Source organism: Thunnus maccoyii, chromosome 9, assembly GCF_910596095.1.
Source record: "Thunnus maccoyii chromosome 9, fThuMac1.1, whole genome shotgun sequence".
Lineage (NCBI taxonomy): Eukaryota > Metazoa > Chordata > Actinopteri > Scombriformes > Scombridae > Thunnus > Thunnus maccoyii.
The window spans coordinates 24579735-24597269 of record NC_056541.1 but is presented as its reverse complement, the minus strand read 5'-3'; the positions used below and the strand labels follow the sequence as shown (position 1 = coordinate 24597269).

At 42.0% G+C, this 17535-nt stretch overlaps 1 protein-coding gene across 3 annotated transcripts in view; it reads left to right on the top strand.

Annotated features, from left to right (window-relative positions):
- LOC121903690 (tetratricopeptide repeat protein 28-like) overlaps positions 1-17535 on the top strand; it is a 168546-nt gene that overhangs the window by 88809 nt on the left and 62202 nt on the right. For all 3 annotated transcript variants that reach the window (XM_042420990.1, XM_042420989.1, XM_042420991.1), the window contains 2 exons: positions 10335-10482; positions 17043-17315. In XM_042420990.1, coding sequence (XP_042276924.1) covers positions 10335-10482; positions 17043-17315 — 421 coding nt within the window. The remainder of the gene's footprint in view (positions 1-10334; positions 10483-17042; positions 17316-17535) is intronic.

Genomic DNA, 17535 nt, shown 5'->3' with positions numbered 1-17535 from the left:
GATGTATTTCAGCGCTTATCAACCTACCGAGCACACCCTTCAACACCATGGACAGCACCTCAACAGATGAAAAAATTATGTTTTGTCTCCCAGAATCCACCAAGGTATTTGTCAATGTGCACAATCGTAGGCTGCCGGCTAAATGGCCAACTGTAACACATTCTCTGCCAGCTTTTTTTTAAAAATTTATTTTTTTAAACAAATCAAGGTACAAATCTCTTTGTGGCCTATAAATAACTTCATAGACCATAACATAAAACTAACTTTAACTTACATTTTCACAACGCTATGTCACAAGCTGGTCGTGAGTTCAAAATGAACAAAACATCAAAACATTAAATCACAATGGCACCTCATTAATAAGAAAAACCGAGAGAGAGCCTTTAAAGAAAGTTACCTTTAAAAAGACTGCCGAGTACTTTACGCCTTGCAGTTTTTCTTCTTAGTTGGAGTCTCTTTTCTGGAGCTCTCAGCTCTCAGGGAAACTAAAGCCTATGTTTGACCGTCTTAATGTGATCTTTCATTTTGGTGTTTCCACCGTGCGTGACTGAAAATGTACTCTTGCAGTGCGTGCAGAATGCAGCATTCTCGTGGCTGGTAACTTTATGAATGAAGTAAGCCTCCTGGAGCTCTTTAGAAAAGACCGACTCTTTCTTCAGTGTGATAGCTAACAGTTAGCATACTGACAGGTTCTGTCAGAAAGAGCCGCAAGCGTCATAGGCTAGCAACAGCCTTGACAACTACACATTGATTGATTGACAGACAAATCTGTTGAATTCAGACGTGTGGTGTATTGTTAGGTTAGGTTAGGTAATAGCACTGAAAACAAGTACAATATTTTAATATATTTTAATTGTGGTGAAAACCGAGACAATTTGGTAGTGAATGTTGAAAACTGGGATATTTTAGTGCTTTACAAATATTTGTTGGGACTCGGGACACCCAGGTTGAAACCTGGACCATCCTGGACAACCTGGGACGTCCGGTCACCGTATGTCATCCCCTTTAACTAGTTTTTCGTAGCTGCCATATGCTTTTAGAGGAGCACATACAAAACACAATCATCATGCTTCTTGCCATCCATGCATACTAATTGGCATCGCTCTGCCAAGCTGATCAAACACCATTAATCTATTTGTAGTATATATTTGTTTCTAAATGAGGAAATTAATACATTCTGCTACAACAGCCAGCTGGGTGTGGTGAGCCCCATTGATTGTTGGCACCCACAGTATGACTCATAGCTCTGAGCAAGTGTTTTTATTTGGTTTGTTGTGTGTGTGTGCATGCGTGTTTTCTGGCGGTGGATTACTTTTATGTTGAGACCAGTTGCCAGAGGAGTTTCAATTAACATATTTAGTTTTTTTTTTTTAGTCGCCACCCCTGTGAGGACTGACCTCATCTAAACCGTCCACAGGTGGTAAGGAAACCTGTTCACTTCATCTTATTACCGGACAGGCCATCGAATCACGCAGCATGCATAGAGATAGATATCAAAGCCAGGGAAATACAGCTAACGTGATTAGCAGGCGGACACAATTAATGATGCATGGTGATGGCCAAAGAACGCTGAGGGAACTTGCTGTTTAATGAGCTAACAGAGACTGTGCAGATGTGTTACAGGACCACTCGGTGTTATCAGAGGCAGACACCTCCTTTCAGTAGAACTCTGCCAATTAGCCCTATTATGGCAGCTGACTATCAGAATTTCAGTCTAAAATAGTGAGTACTCGTTGCCAAAATGTGCATTACTAGCATTGTGCTTGTTAAAATGTGCAGTACTGTGCATGTTTTTTTTCCTCTGTGGGTGTGACATATCTCCTGTGAAAATGGAAGTACTGTTCGGCTTAACTACATCTGGGATTGACTGATAATTCTCAATAGGGAAGCAGCTCTGAGAACTAGTCTCCTCATTAATAATGAAAAATCCACACTGGTCCACCCATAATCTCACTTTTTTTTTTTTTTTTAGCTTCTGATATTTTCCCTGGCCTGGCAATGTGCTGGAGCATGTCATATATATGATAAGTAGAGGAGCCTGTCCGCGTGGGACTCATCACACACTTAAATTGGTGCAGTATGAAGTTCATATTGCAGCGTGGCCGAGGGGGGAATTAGCGAGTCTATATATAAACCCCGTCACATGTGTTGTGAATTAAAGTGCATTTATCTGGTAATCGCTTGGGAGATCTCCGCGCGCACAAGCATGGCAAAGCAGTGGCACTGCATCCACAGCAGCCCAGTATACTGATGCTGCTTGGTGCACTGGAAGATGGGAAGGAGAAACAGGTCATACACAATAAAGAGCTCTGATAGCCTGGATGGCAGTAGACATGTACAGTCCACGAGGAAGGAATAACAAGAGGCATCGCTGTGTCTCCTTCATGTGCTAACCTTTATCTCTCTCTCTCACCCTCTTCCTCTTTCTTTCCACCTCCTCCTTGTTTTAAGTATATGTCTAACCCTTTGGGCTCCATCACCATTGTCTTTCCTCACCCTGCCCTCTCCTCTCTCCAGTCCTCTCAGCCTCTCAGCGCCTTATCTGTGATTCAGCTTGCCTTTACTCAATCATGTATGACTCCTTACTAGCAGAATCAAAAGCAGCGGGGCTCATGCCATGCTTTTCATTAGAGCTCTCCATAAAGGCTGACTGTGAATCTTTTGAAGTATTGCAGGGCAGCTCTGGAGAAGCCACACTGTCAAGCAGCCTGTGCTGCTGACTCTTGTTTGATGAAGCAACTTCCCACTAAAGCAAGAGCAACCTAATGAACCCAACACAAGTGCTGACACTGACAAGGAGCTGTGTCTACTGTGTGAGGGGGGTAATGACTTGGTGGACTTAACTCAGCAAGCAATGATAACCAACCCCAAAAAACATCTCAGGCTCAGAAATGCTTCTTTCACTTTCGCAGCTGATTTTTCACACCTCAGAAAACTCCAGTTTGAACGGCTTTCATTTTGCACAGGCTAAATGGTTTGTGAATAGGATGCTGCATTTTGCACCACATCAGCCTTTGTCTCCCACTGGAAATCCAACACATCAGTCGAGATAGCAGCAGAATGTGAGAGATGTGAAGCTCGGAGTGTCATGCTTTGAAGAGGTGTTGAGAGAAGGTCAGTTGGACATGACTGCCCATCCTAATGGCTAATGGAGATGCCTGGTTTCCCATGTTGAGAACATGTGTCTCTCAGCTAGTGTTTACTAAGAGGAGGGTATTTTTCAGCCATGCTTGAGTTGACTGTCAAAGCCAATTAAGGGAGTACAAATGAAGATGGAGGATGTGATGCCTCGGGCCAGGAGAGTACAGCACCGGGGCCAAGTAGCCTCTTCTGTCGCCATTGTGGGGCTAAACACATCAGGGTAACATATGGTCAGGGCTGTTTATTCAATTTACATTGGCTATAAATAATCAGAACCTAAATTTATCTATTTTAAAAAGTGGGTTTTTGTCCTTGTGAAAGCTTATTTGTCACACTTTCAAATATAATAATTTAATAGATGTTCTGTTGTGACAATAAATATGTGAAAGATTCAGTAGAAAGCACATTCTGTAAAATGTAAGCCTGGTAGGTGCTTTCTAATAAAGCCTTTTATGGCCACCTTTGGGTGTTGGGATGGAAAGCACTTCTGCAGCCTAGGGTTTGCTCTCTTTTTCAGGTTCACCATCTGGCCCTGATTGATTAAAGCTCCTTTAAGTAATTAATGCCTACTTTAATTGAGAGTCAGCCCCTGTGGCTGTGGGGTTCGTGCGCAATGCTTAGGCAGAGCAGAGCCAAGGATCTAGTTGAGAGGGGCACGGAAATCTGTTTAGCACCCTGACCCTCTCAGCCTCACATCTCAAGACTCTTAAGATGCTAATAAGAATGCAAGTATGCTAGCTGCATCCATGTGACAAATCGGGCTATAAATCATAGTGGTAGAGTGTGACATGGTTTTTCTAACATTGGAATTCACATGCTTGGAATGAGCCAGAGGCATATTGCCATTATATCTGCTGGTTTATCTCTTTTCCATTGGTCTATTTCCTTTGTGAAACCATCAGTTATGGTGGACATGCACGTAGCGGAAAGAAAATTGAATTCCTTCTGCCAAACAGTGTATTGTGACAGCATGCCACTGCACGACCCCACAGCTTGCCACTATTGTGCTGTTTCATCCTTTTTTGTGATAAATGAGCAATATTAGTTTTTCCCTTCTGTTTCACTTTGACTGTCACAATGGATGTGCACCAAATGACACTTCCACCATCACAAGACTTGACCTTCTTTATTGAAGGTTCTCTTTGTCTTTTGATAATTGTTTTGAGAAAACGTGAAACCATCCCCCAGCCAGATAATGCAAGACACAGTGAATACAGAGTGCTCAGCATTGATTCCACATACCTGACTATGACCTTTTCCAATCTGAAGTCCTGCGCTGGCTGCTAGTTTGATGTGAGCCAGCTAATCGATGCCTTGTAGCCGTGAGAGAGTACTACAATGTGTCTCACACTGAAGCCTCTACTTAGGTCTTATTGTTGCCACTCACTGAATAATGAAACATTTACCCTTTAATTGCTGGCTCTACAAAGAATGATCAGTTTAGTTTGCTCTCATTAAAGCCATCTAATCTAATGGGCTAATTAAGGGCTTTGGATGGAACAGCAATCACCAGAGTCTACAACGCCCTTAGGGAGGAATACATCAATGGATCATAAATATTTTACTGCGTCTACCTACATGCAGATTGTAAGGTGCCTCAATTTGACTTGCATAAGTGCTTAACATGCACCTTTGATGTGGCTTATGTTGTTAACATAAAATCACTGTAGACTTGAGAAAGGTTGTTCTACAAAAGCCTCCCAAGTCAGCCTATACAGCAAAACAAAAATCTTGCAAAAATAGCAACATTTTTCATTGATTAGATGGATTAGTACAGAAATCTTTCACTCAGTGTGAGGAAAAGTGAGTTAGACACTGTTTTTTTTTTCTCATTGACACAACACATACACACAGAGAGATATACACACACTTGATCGATGTATGTCAGGGGTTTTTGCCGGTTTAGGGTTTGGTATTATTAGATTGGGGAGATAGTAATAGACAGACAGCTGTGTCATGATGCTACCCCTGTGACCTCAGGGCCAGAGGTGTATGTTTGGCCCGAGGCAAAGGGTGTAATGCCCCCTACGCCACCCCTGTGAGGACCGACCTCAGACCTCTTCGGTCCTGGGGGAGAGAGATCAGTACCTGGAGGGAGACACAGGGAGATGGATAGAAACTCATGGATTTGGCCTCAGAAATAGATTTAATTAAGCGCAGGTTCCATTGTGCTGTTCTGTGGCTTTCAGCTTGTCAAGCTGAAGGGCAGGAGGCCCAAAGCAGCAATCATTCGATTTCACTTTTTTTTTTTTTTTTTTCTCCCAACTAATTTGTCATGGCCGACAGTTATCCCTGGATATTAAATTAAGCAGTTGACATTTTGTGTACCCTGTGAATCGACTGTGTCACCTTGAAAGTGTAGTGGCAGAGATGTGCAAAGAATGGCGGAGGCACATGTCTGAAACCCTGGTCGACAAATGACATTTTTAGGTCACATTGGAAACCAGGCAACGACACCTATCGTTAAAGAGCCAAGAAACTGAGTGAAGAAAGGCAGCGATCCCTTTGTTCCTGTCACACCATTAGTGTTAATCTGATCCCAGCATCCTGGCCTGTGTGGAAAGCTGATTTCAAGTAATACATGTTTGTTGGAGACAGATGGGTGGTTTTCTTGAGGAGTTATTGATGTATTTTTCTTCAGTTTGTATTTGTGTGTGTGTATGCAGTGTATTTGCGGCCTGCTGTCCCTATTTGATGGTCTGATTTGGGTTCCATTATGGTACCAGCAGGGTTTCTGTTCAGAGTCGTCGCATTGGCACCAACTGCCCTGTGGGTGATCAGAAAACCATCTGCAGCAGGCGTATCCTAAACACACTACAGCAGTGAAGGGTGTGGCACGGTCTGAACGGAGCTTACGCAGCTTCTATTGATTTCCACATTTGAGAGCATCTCTATTATTGCTGATCACCGATCAGGGCACAGCAAGCCACACAAGGCCTTAGGCTACTGGAGCACAGCTGGAGCAGTCGGTTCAATGACAGGCTGCCTATTGTGGGTGAGGAGTTATGCTGTTTGTTTAGAGAGACATCATTGTGGTTGAGATTTTACAACTCTTTATGTGTGGCAGAAAACAGCTTCGACTGTCGGGCGGGTTTCCAGCACCAGTGCCCTTGATACAAAGCTTGTACAAATTACCTTTGCAATTTGATTTCTTGCTGAATATGACAGATTCAAGATAGGGTAAATGCGTAGATTTGGCATCCAGTAAGAATTTTGTCTTGCAAACACTATATACATCACCAGTTAAAAGTTTGGACACACCTTCCCATTCACTTCAATGAGAAAGTGTATCCAAACGTTTGACCAGTACTGTACGTCTCATAGAGCAACCTGGGAAAATGAACTTACATGTCGGATACATGTTGGCTCTTCAAAATATGTAATGACCTGTTGACGGCTGTGGAAGATATTACGTTCTTGTCTGCATCCATCCTATTTTATAGATAATAGACTTCAATCATTTGTGTCAAGCAGGATCCTGAGCGTATACGTACAGTATACTTGTAATATGCCAAATCATGCCCGTGTTGCTCATTGTTCTTATCCAGTTGGTGTAACAGCACAGCTAGTAGAAATACATATTTTATAGGATTCTGTTTGAGTGTCTTGAAAAAGGATAGACAAGTGCAAACACAGACATGCTCCCTCAGGCTGAGGACACCCCTGGAGTTACAGTGTACTGAAGATGAGCCTAAGAAAGGGGCAAGGACATATGCTGAGGCATTAATCTGCTAATAGAAAAGAAGCATCTAACAGCTGGTCTTGCGCCAAACTCCCAATCTTAATCTTGTCAACTTTCTGTTCAGCTGCTCTGACTGTGGGCTTTATTGTGAACAACAGAGCTGTCACTGAAAGAAAATTGTCCATGTTTCATTGTAAGTGTCTTGTTAGTGAGAAAGAGAGCGTATGCGACTGTGGTGTGCATGAGCTCGTTTGTGCATATGTGCGCGGAGAATGTCGGTTCCCTACAGTGTGTAGCACAGTGTACCAGAGTGAATAACTTTTTTTTTTTGCATCATTTCCCTCTTCCTCCTAAGCATAAAAACATGAATATTTAAAACTACATCAAACAAGCATTCATGAAATATTAAAATGTTCGAGAAACAAGAAAAGCTTTTATCCTCTCTTTTATTCGTAGGTCTTCTCTAGCCTCTCTCTTTCACCCTCTCTCTCTTGCTCACACGCACACTCATAAACACACATGTACTGAGACACATGCGCATTAGCGCTCCCAGAATTTACCCACGGGTAAGAACGACAAACCTTCCCACTCGATCCACTCTTCTGAAGCATCAGCACATTGCTGCATTAAATAGGGGAGGCAAAGATGCAGGAAGGTTCAATAATTTACCCCGTATTGAATTTCAGGCGAAACACATTATTAGAAGTCTTGGTTTGTGGATGTCATGTTGTACAAGATGCTTAACAAACGCGTCCCAATTCAGCAGGCCCTGTGTTCTTTGAGAACTTCGCCTTCAGAGAAGTCATTCTCTAACACACATCCTGTCTGAGGAGATGTTTTTGGCTGAAAGAATAAGCACTGAATTGTACCATTCAGTGTCTGTAATGGTGTATGTTGACAGGGCAAAGTTAATCTGTGCAGCCCTCCCTTACCCTCCATCTCTCTCTCTCTCTCTCAGTTTCTCTCTCTGTCTGGCTAAGAGCTAAAGGCTGTGCTAATCACTGTAGCAGCAGCTCTAAGCAGATGCTGCTGTGTTTTTAGAAAAGATCCTGTTAAGCGTGAATTAAAAAAATGTTGTGTAGGGGTAAAATCTTGCCCTCCCCTCTACCAAAATGCTTAATTAAAATAGCATCGCCAACCTGTTGGTGTTATTTCTGCAGCTTTGTCCTCTTGTGTTCCTCTGCGCTCTCTCTTAAACGCACCAGTTTCAGTTTGTCTTGAGCCTCTCATCAGTATCACTGTCAGTATTGACCTGAATTAGTATTCAGCTACTGTAATGTAAAATAAAGTGTGTTCTGTTTTATGAGCAGCACCGGTTGAATTAACTTGTTGGATTATGCAAAGGCTGAGGTTATATTGTGTGTGTGTGTCTTGCCACATGATATGTTTTGAAGGCAGGGGGAGATTAATGGAAGAAAAAAAATCCTATAAGGCTGTACGGCACATTGATTCTGTCATTTTTTGCCGTGGCTCTTTCGTTTATGCATTTATTCCTGTGCCTGTGTTTGCAGTATTTTAATGCACTCTCCGAAGAGTCTTGTCTTTCAACTGCATGTAGGACAGGATCGGGTAAAATAAAAGGATTAAAGAAGATGCCAATTTATGTTTGAAGCAAGCCTTATTTTATTCATCTTCTTTCTTGTCCTCTTTCTGTGGTCATTTCAGTCAGGGCACGCTTCTTGAGAGAATAAAAAAAGATCTCCGGGAGAGCAGTCATATTGTAGGCTAAATCTAATCAGAGGGAGAAGTGCTTTTAAATGTCTTTTGTTCCCTCGGGCGAAACGTATGTGGGCCTCTCCGCTCTCGCCAGTTCGTCCTGCCCAAACTCCACCGCTAGATGCAATTAATATTGAGCGGATACCCTGGCCTGCACTCCCCCTCATATAATAACAGTGTTAGAACAAAGGTTAATGCTTCGAATCTAATCTCTGTCCTCGTCATTTTCAATGGAGTTGCGATGCAAGCGGAGGGAGGTAGCAATGTTGAGGGGGGGCAGCAGGTCTGGAGAGAGATTGGTAGTCAGTGGGGGGCTCGGACGGAAGCAAAATTAATTACTGGTCTCTATAAATTCGATGTCATGTCTCATTTTCCCTAATCCTCCCTGCCTTTCTCACTTCCAAGCGGTGCTAACAGAGAAGCTTGGGAAGACTAATGAAAAGGCCTCTTAGATGCTAATGGCAAATTAGCCCTCGTGTCACTTTTGGAAGCTGTGAGCGGAGTGACTGCCTACTCAGTGAGGAGGTGGCCAGACGGCAGCCTAGACTGCCGCTGCCCCACAAGCAAGCACAAACATACATAAACACCAGTAAAGCAAAGGATAGGACTCTTAACATGACAGATAGTTTAAATTTTAGACAAAGTCTGTTGTTCCTTTGCTTTACACAGTGCTTATCCCTCATTTTACGCCATGCTTTGCTGCTGTAATTGTGTGTTTCTGATACACAAGCCTAGATATGACTATTCTGAGAGACAGTTTGCTGGCTCTTGGGGGGATTTAGTGGTTTGGCGAGTAAATAATGAGCTGGATCTAGTTCCATCTCTCTTTGCTGCTGTTGTTAGACTGGACCGGAGTCAGGTTTAACAACTCACTAGGATTAAAGTCTGATCAGGCATGAGACACAAACATACTGAGTCACAAACTTGCCTGAATAAAACATCTTTTTTTCTCTGGTGATTCCAAACAGACTAAAAAAAAAAACACTTATTGATGGAGCTTTGGATCCCAGGGACAGCGTCTGTTTTAGTTTTCAATCTGCAGAATGTTCCAAAACATTTGAGACTCTCATAGAAAGATACGGTATGACAGCAGTCACATGCAGTTTATGTTTCAGTGGGGCTGAATTATTATTCTCTCAACAATGTGACTTTCTCAGCTCTGTGAAAAAAAATGACTAGATGACAAATGGATTAATTTTTGACTGCTTGAAGATCCATTCGCATATCCAGAACATGACACAAGTGCACATTTGATGTAAAATTATGGCTCCAGCCAGTTGTGTTATTATTTACAACAGCCGTCTGAAAAAGGGAATGCACAATCTTAAGTATTTATGGGTGTTTTTTTTTTTATTATTGAGCTACAGACCAACTCCAGTAGCTCTCTACTCCTTTTTTTTCATTCTCCTTTTTCTCTGTCTTTACTTTTTTCTCCAACACAGCCAAAGAGAAATCCCAATGCTCTACTTGTGTGCAGTTCATTCCCACAGCAAACAGAAGAAAAAAATATTGAAAATAAAAAACAATAGTTGCTCCTGAGAAGGCAGGCAGCCAGAGTGTAACATGTGCATTTATGTAAAACTTATAATCCAATTAACAAGTACAAAAAACCCAGTGATCACTCTATTATGGGAATACAAAGGAGAGAGGTGCCATGTTCTGAAAACTGCTCATGTGGAAAAAATGCAAATGGCGTGAAATGAGTGTGTCTGGTAATGTGTTTGTAGAAAACCCCATGCTGTGGCACTAGTCTGGAGCCCTGATGACTCTGTCTCTTACCTCTCTCCCTCTACAGGCATACTTCCGACAGGGTGTTGCCCTTCAGTACCTTGGTCGCCATGCCGACGCACTGGCCGCCTTCGCCTCCGGGCTGGCCCAAGACCCCAAGAGCCTACAGCTACTGGTGGGGATGGTAGAAGCCGCCATGAAGTCACCTTTACGAGGTAAGAATTTTAGCTCAGCTACACCAAATGTTTCTGTTCTCACTCTCAAAAAAGGGATATTATGGTAAGTTATTTTTCTCTGAATAACAGTTGTACTGTGATGTGAGGAAAATTAAACAAAACTAAACAGTTGCGTTAAGAAAAAATGTCCATAGGCGCAACCGGCAGGCTGCAGGTGGAAGTTCCGCCACGGACTCAAAACGAACCCGGTGTACCAGCTTAAAATGTCGTGCTGCAACAAGTTCATGTACGCAAAGTTACATCTGCTGTCATGAGAGCAACATGACAGCTACATTAGCTAAAGGAGACAAGAAATGTTCTGGCAATGGCTGAGGGACCCAACGTTGAAGTGTTGTATCCACCAAAATGCTTTAAATTGTCAGTGTGGGAATATTTTGGATACATAAAGAATAGCCAGGGGTTCGTTCAAGAAGACGGAAACTTGCCAAAGAAAAGTCGCCGCTAAAGGATGCAACACCTCGAACTTAATGCAACGTCTTCGAGTTCATCGTCCTACTATACATGCTCAAGTGAAGGTAATACACTAAGTTAAAAAATCACTACTTTAGTGTCAAGTTACTTAGTGAAACATCAGGATGGTGGGGAATCTAATGCTAAAGTGTCACTTACAATCAACCAAGTAGCGGTGAGTTGAGAGTTGGGCTCTCAGTGCAACGTAAACCAACGGCAACAAAGCAGGAAAAGGAGCATTGCACCGTTTATAAATGAACGACATGTAATCCCCTCAAGCGCTTCAGTGTGACCTTTTACATCCTGTTGCTTCCTCCCATCTGTGTTGAGTAAACACTAGGTATGGTAGGTTAATATGCTTGGTGAAAAAGACTTAACATTAGGATCTTGTCGACTTCAGGCACTATACCATGGGATCTAATTAATTCCATTTCAGTGATTAATCACACCTGACAAGAGATGTTCTCAATTTCTTTATTTAATTTTTACTAAAACTGCCAAAAAAAAATCCCAAACCCCTCAAAAAAACAATAATAGACAGGATTTTCTCAGGCCACATTAGATTAATTATTAAAATATATTATTAAAAATGAATTAAAACATAGGCATGGATGACAGTTGATAATAAAGCACTTTAATTTATTACCTGCATTAGTAATATTTTCCCCTAGGGGATCAATTAAGTTCATCTTAATCTTATATTAATAATAATAATTAAAATTACTATATTTTAAATATTTGAAATCAACTTAAATCATTACTGCAATGTCCAGTCGAAGTTCATCTCGGCATGGATTATTTATTTTCATTTTTCTTATTCACTTTTAGCCTGAGACTGCCTCTGGTGCTGCTGCACTTCAACCCGCTGTTGCAATATCCTTGGTGAAGTGTGTGTCTTAGGCTCTGCTTCAAAACAAAACATGCCCATCCGTAGTGTTGTGAAATAAATGAATGCAAAACAATCGTGAAACCGTGATTTTTTCCTCAGACTATTAGCGTACCATCAAAATCTATAATCGTTGCATCCCTAGTCTGAGTGTCACTGTCTGTCTGCTTCATCATCTCCACATGCTCTGTCCTACAGCTGCCTAAAAGCTCTCTGAGATAATCCTCACACTCTGTCAGTCAATAAGCGTGTTGGGGTGACTTTACCTGTCAGTTTTTCCCCCCTTCTTCAGGCAGGCCATCTCTCTATCTGTCCCTCTCTCTGTCTTTGTGACTGACTGTTGGTGTCAAGTGCTTACCTCCGGACTCTGTGGCCTGATGCCTGCAGCTTCAGCATATCTTATTGTCAGTCAGGCTGATCACACACACAGATAGCCCGTTATCTTAATGAGCATCCAACACTAATGCCATTGTCTGTGTCTGCCCCTGAGTAAGCCTTTTTCCTAAAGCTGAGTGGATTTATAAGCAGCGTATTCAAACCAAGATTGTAACTAAAATGTGTGTTTTCTGTTTTGCATTATTATCAGTTATATCAGCCGACTGCAGTGACCTTATTGTCCATGAGTAATCAGTGCAGGCCAGCCTAATGAACCTCAAAACAACCCTGGCAGCAATTTTACTTCAAATGACCACTGCAGGGGATTTAATATGCCTCAGATCTGTATGGCACTGGCTGCCAACATAGACTGAGTCATCCTGCGGTCTTGCTTGGTCATCACCTCTTTTCCAAACTGTGCTGAAAACAGTGCATGTGAACAAATGTGGCCTTGTTTAATAATCCAGAATTTACTGAACTGTACAATGAGATCAGCGGCTCTGAATGGCTTTGTTCAGTGAGGAATCAGTTTTTCTTTGATTGAATACACTGCTCCTCTGAATATTCGTGTGCAAATGCAGAAGAAAAAAAAAATTGCAAAGAGAATAAAGAATGGAGAGCCCATCTGAACGAAATTGAGTATATAAGCCCGTCACTGGAACCAAAACAAGAAAAGGGTTTGGGTGTGAGCCCAGACTCGAGCACCATGGACCAGAATGGGTCCTCTCAATAGGGGAAGACCAACATTTAGCCCAAGCCATTTAATCTCTTAATTGTTTACCCTATTTCCCACAGTGCCAGGCAACCGGCAGAGGACCTAATCCAAGGTGTGTTGAGGAGAGGTAGCTAGGTCAAAGGATTAAGAGCAATGATCCTCTCAGAGGGGCTCCTGGCACAGGGGGACGATAATCAATGTTACGCCAGCAAACAGGGAGGATAATCAGTGTTACTCAGCCAAAGTCCCCTGATAAGTGAAAGGTAGGCGAGCGATGCTTTCTCTCCTTGAAGGCAGTAGAGCACCACGTTCTTGCCGGCCCTGTTTATTGGCCACATAGCACACACCATTCCCAGCGTTTAGCTGGTTGATTAACTCACCCACCAATTTAATTTGAGTTGACAACGCCAAAGCTTTCGCCACATTTACTCCAACACCTTGAACAAGTGGTTTCACTTCAAACCATAAATGCGCCTTGTGAAGTGTATACACATTAGGCTATGATACTCAACTGGGTTTCCGCCTCCTTGTTTTGGTTTGTAACAACATTGTAATTACACAATAAAATTGTAATCCATTTGTAATTACACTTAAATCCCTTATAGCGTTTCTGTAAACACTACATTGGTTCCCCTCCGAGTGTAAACTCAATGTGGCTGCCATGTTGCCAAGAGAGAGATGATTTGATCTAACTGTGATTGCAGTGTTTGTTTTATCTTAGTCATTTATCTTACCATAGACATCTCGACACACTGTGATGTTTTCAGTCCTCCCAAACCACCTTTATGTTTATTTTTTTTGCCACAGAGCAAAGAGATCCAGCATGGACTTGAGAGAAAAGTATCAAGGCATATGTCTTCAAGGACACAGTGTTTAATGAATTCATCAAAGCTTGCTTCGTTTCCCCAGCACATTGAATATCATATGTATAATTCCCCATTTTTTAATGTGTCATATACAATTCAACCTGCTCTCTTTGACACACACACACACACACACTCCTCCATGTGACTCATAATGTATTTCCCACAACAACGGGCTCTAAAACAAGTGGATACTAGAGTAGTCTCACCTCCGACTCTTTACTGTTTGCCACTTTTGATCATCCTGGCAGAAATTTTAACTCCAAAAGCAGCATTGTCCGTCTGTATCATTGAACGAGCTGTGGGAATCAGCCTCCCACAGTTTTATATATTGGAAGCTGTGTTTAAGTATGTACGTAATCACATGGGTAATATCCTTACTATTCACCCTGCTCCAGTTCTGTCTCTCATTCAGCTGCTCGGGGCCAGAGAGAGTGCAAAGGGTCCATTAGCCATTAATTATTGGATTGTTTTCCACAGATGCTAACTAAAAAGGGCTTTTTCACTTGAAGATCCCTCCCGATAAACCACTGAAGGAATGGTTTCACACCATGGCAGCTATTGACCCAGGCTGGATCATTAAAATAAAAGAATTAAAAAAGATTGTCCTCTAACTGGAGGCTCTGGACCCAGTGTTCATTAGCATCCGTCCTGCTGAGGTGCCTTTGAGCAACTTTCCTTTGATTTTTAAACACTTGGAGCAACTGAGCGGTTGCTTGGTAACTCGCTTTGACATTTGATCTATATAGAGAATCTTTCAATAGAGATCACTAATGTATCAAATTATTACTAAAAGGATACAGATGATTATATTCTATACTTTTTTTACTGTCAACAAATTTAATGAAAAGACTGAATGAGTAACCAAAGTCTGATACAACTGTAGACACATTGTTGACCAAGAACTATTAAAATTCATCAGTTAGCCACACCATAGCAATGGGTGACACTGTACTTTGAGTCAATCTCCATCCTGCTGCTTTAAGTACTCATTAGTGCACCAAATCAATGGCTGAAAAAACTGTTTGACCCAAACCCATTACACTGAAGGGCCCAGCTGTTTGAAAATATTATTCAGCCTTTTTAAAAAATTGTGATCCTTTTTAAACATTTATATTTTCAGTAGGAACAAATGAGCTTGAAGCTGAGTGCCACATACTGGCAGGGGAAGTCGGAAAGTATTGAGAGGCAGATTAATATATTGTTGGTTTTGGTATTTTCATGGGATTTGTTGACATTACAAATATAGAATATTAACAACTGTTTCCTTTGAAAGAATAAAGGTTGTATAGAATATTTTTATCTTATCTCGTCATAACCACACATGATACATGATCACGTGGAATTCGTCTGGTAACAGCATTTTGTAATAATTGTAATTGGATACAATGACATTGTATGGTAGTAGTAGCTTTAAACATTGGACTAAAATATATTTAAAACCCAATATGTGTGGGTTCAAAAGTGTGTTTTTTACCAGTCCAACTGATAATATATCTTGGGGATAGAGTGAGTTATATTTACATTACAGGAAAGGCAGAATGACCCTTTGGCACATGGGAGATATGTATTTCTAAAGTCAAGGATGCTTTCATTAAAGTAAAGTGTGGCCTTGGCTGCAAAGCGACGTTTAAAAGGCTTCTCATACAAGACAAAAGAAAGAAGGAGGCGAAATGACTTTCTGTTATCTGTGCATGTCAATGAGGTAGAGGTTGTAATTCTTGCTTCATATCTTGATACAAAGCCCAGTAAACACTTGAGCTTTACCATTTGACATTGTGCGTGCGTGCCCGTGTGCGTGCGTGAAACAACACTCTCGGATGTTGTCATAACTATTTGTTTGTGAATGCAGCAGCCATGACACCTTTAAAAAAAAAAAAAAAAAAAAAAAAAAGGATTCTCTCAGTGTTTGATTTATGACTCAGCTCTCAGTGTCACTCTGAAGGCAATTACAAGCTATGAATGGATATTATATGCACGCACTGTCTCTGTAAGCACGACATTCTGCCAAGTGCTGCAACAGAAGCGATGCTCTTGAAAGAGCATCATCAGTTATGCTTTTGAGTGCTTGTGTGGGGATGCATCCCATATTGTGTGTGTGTGTGTGTGTGTGTATGAGTGTGTGTGTGTGTCTCTAGGTGAATCAGCATCTGTGTGGATTTCCAAGAACTACTGAGTGTGTTCAGAGTGTTTTCAGATATTGTGACAGTGTACTTGTTGTGCCTAAATATTTGTCTAAACATATGAAAGTTACAGTTTATGAAAGGGTGGTGATGAAATATAGACAACACATGCAGTCATATATAGCCAGTTTGTGCAGGAACAGTAACACCATGCAGTCTTCTGTAAAGCGCTTTGACCTAATTAGTAGCAACTCGGCTCAAAATATGTGCAAATACACTACAGGGCCATGAGAATTAAGAATTCCCCAGATACACTCCTATACATGAATACAAATACACACTGACACGCACAAATACATCAATAGACACAAAGACACTCGCACACACTTGGGCGTGCCTCCCTCGTCCGTTTCTCCCCCCCCCCACCATCCTGCTGTTCGATGCTGGTGTCTGCCAGAGGGCTTTGTAATCTGGAGAGGCTGTGGATCCCGAATCCCGTGCGGCCCACCATTGATTTATGTCATTGTGTGCATTTTCAGCCTCTTCAAAGGTCACCTTGTGTGTCTCCTTTGCTCTGCATTCCTCTGCTGCTGCTACTGTTGTGCATTAGCTGCATTAGTTTCCCCATCACTCTTTTAAACTCTATCTCAAAACCCACTCAGCCCTCTCTATTTTCTCAAACAACCGTATCGACTGACACGAACAGAAGAAGGCAGAAGTATAATTTCGCCGTGTGGTTTGTAAAGACCAGTTGCCCACAATGGTCTAAACTTGTGCCATTTTTATGCAGCGCTGTTGGAAATTGCCTGAGATTATCCCAGTCAGAGTGAAGGGAGCAGAAAATGGCTCATATGTTGAGTTATTGTCAAATTGTCAGTGAAAGCCGTCACTCAGCCAAGCTACAGGCTATGCTTATCCAGGCAGACAAAACATAACTATTACTGGAGAAAAGTGGAATCTGAATTCAGACAGCAGTCACGTTTGTCAGGGTGGGTAAACGCGTAGTACAGTTAACCACATTCAACGTCAGATATTGTTGTCAGTCACCATGTCAGCACAAGGTTATATTTTGACGTATTTTTTAGTCTGCCTCTAATCTCTGTCTTACTCATGTGCCTCCTTCACAGAGTCTTTAGAGCCCACCTATCAACAGCTGCAAAAGATGAAGCTGGACAAAAGTCCCTTTGTGGTGGTGTCTGTGATTGGCCAGGAGCTGCTGACAGCCAGCCACCACACAGCCTCTGTTGTGGTACTAGAAGCAGCTTTGAAGATCGGCACATGCAGCCTCAAGCTACGCGGCTCCGTCTTCTCGGCCCTCAGCAGCGCCCACTGGTCCCTGGGCAACACCGAGAAGAGCACCGGCTACATGCAGCAAGACTTGGAGGTGGCCAAGACCTTAGGTAAGGTGGAAGAGTGAATAATAATATAGAATACGGCTTCATTCAATTATCAACACACAGAACACCATGTCCCAGAGCCTAAGGTGACATCTTGAAGTTGCTTGTTTTGTCCAATCAACAGTCGAAAAATATTCAGTTCACAGTGATATAAAACAGAGAAAAGTTGCAAATCCTCAACCTCAAACGTTTGGCATTTTTGCTTGAATTTTGACCAGATATC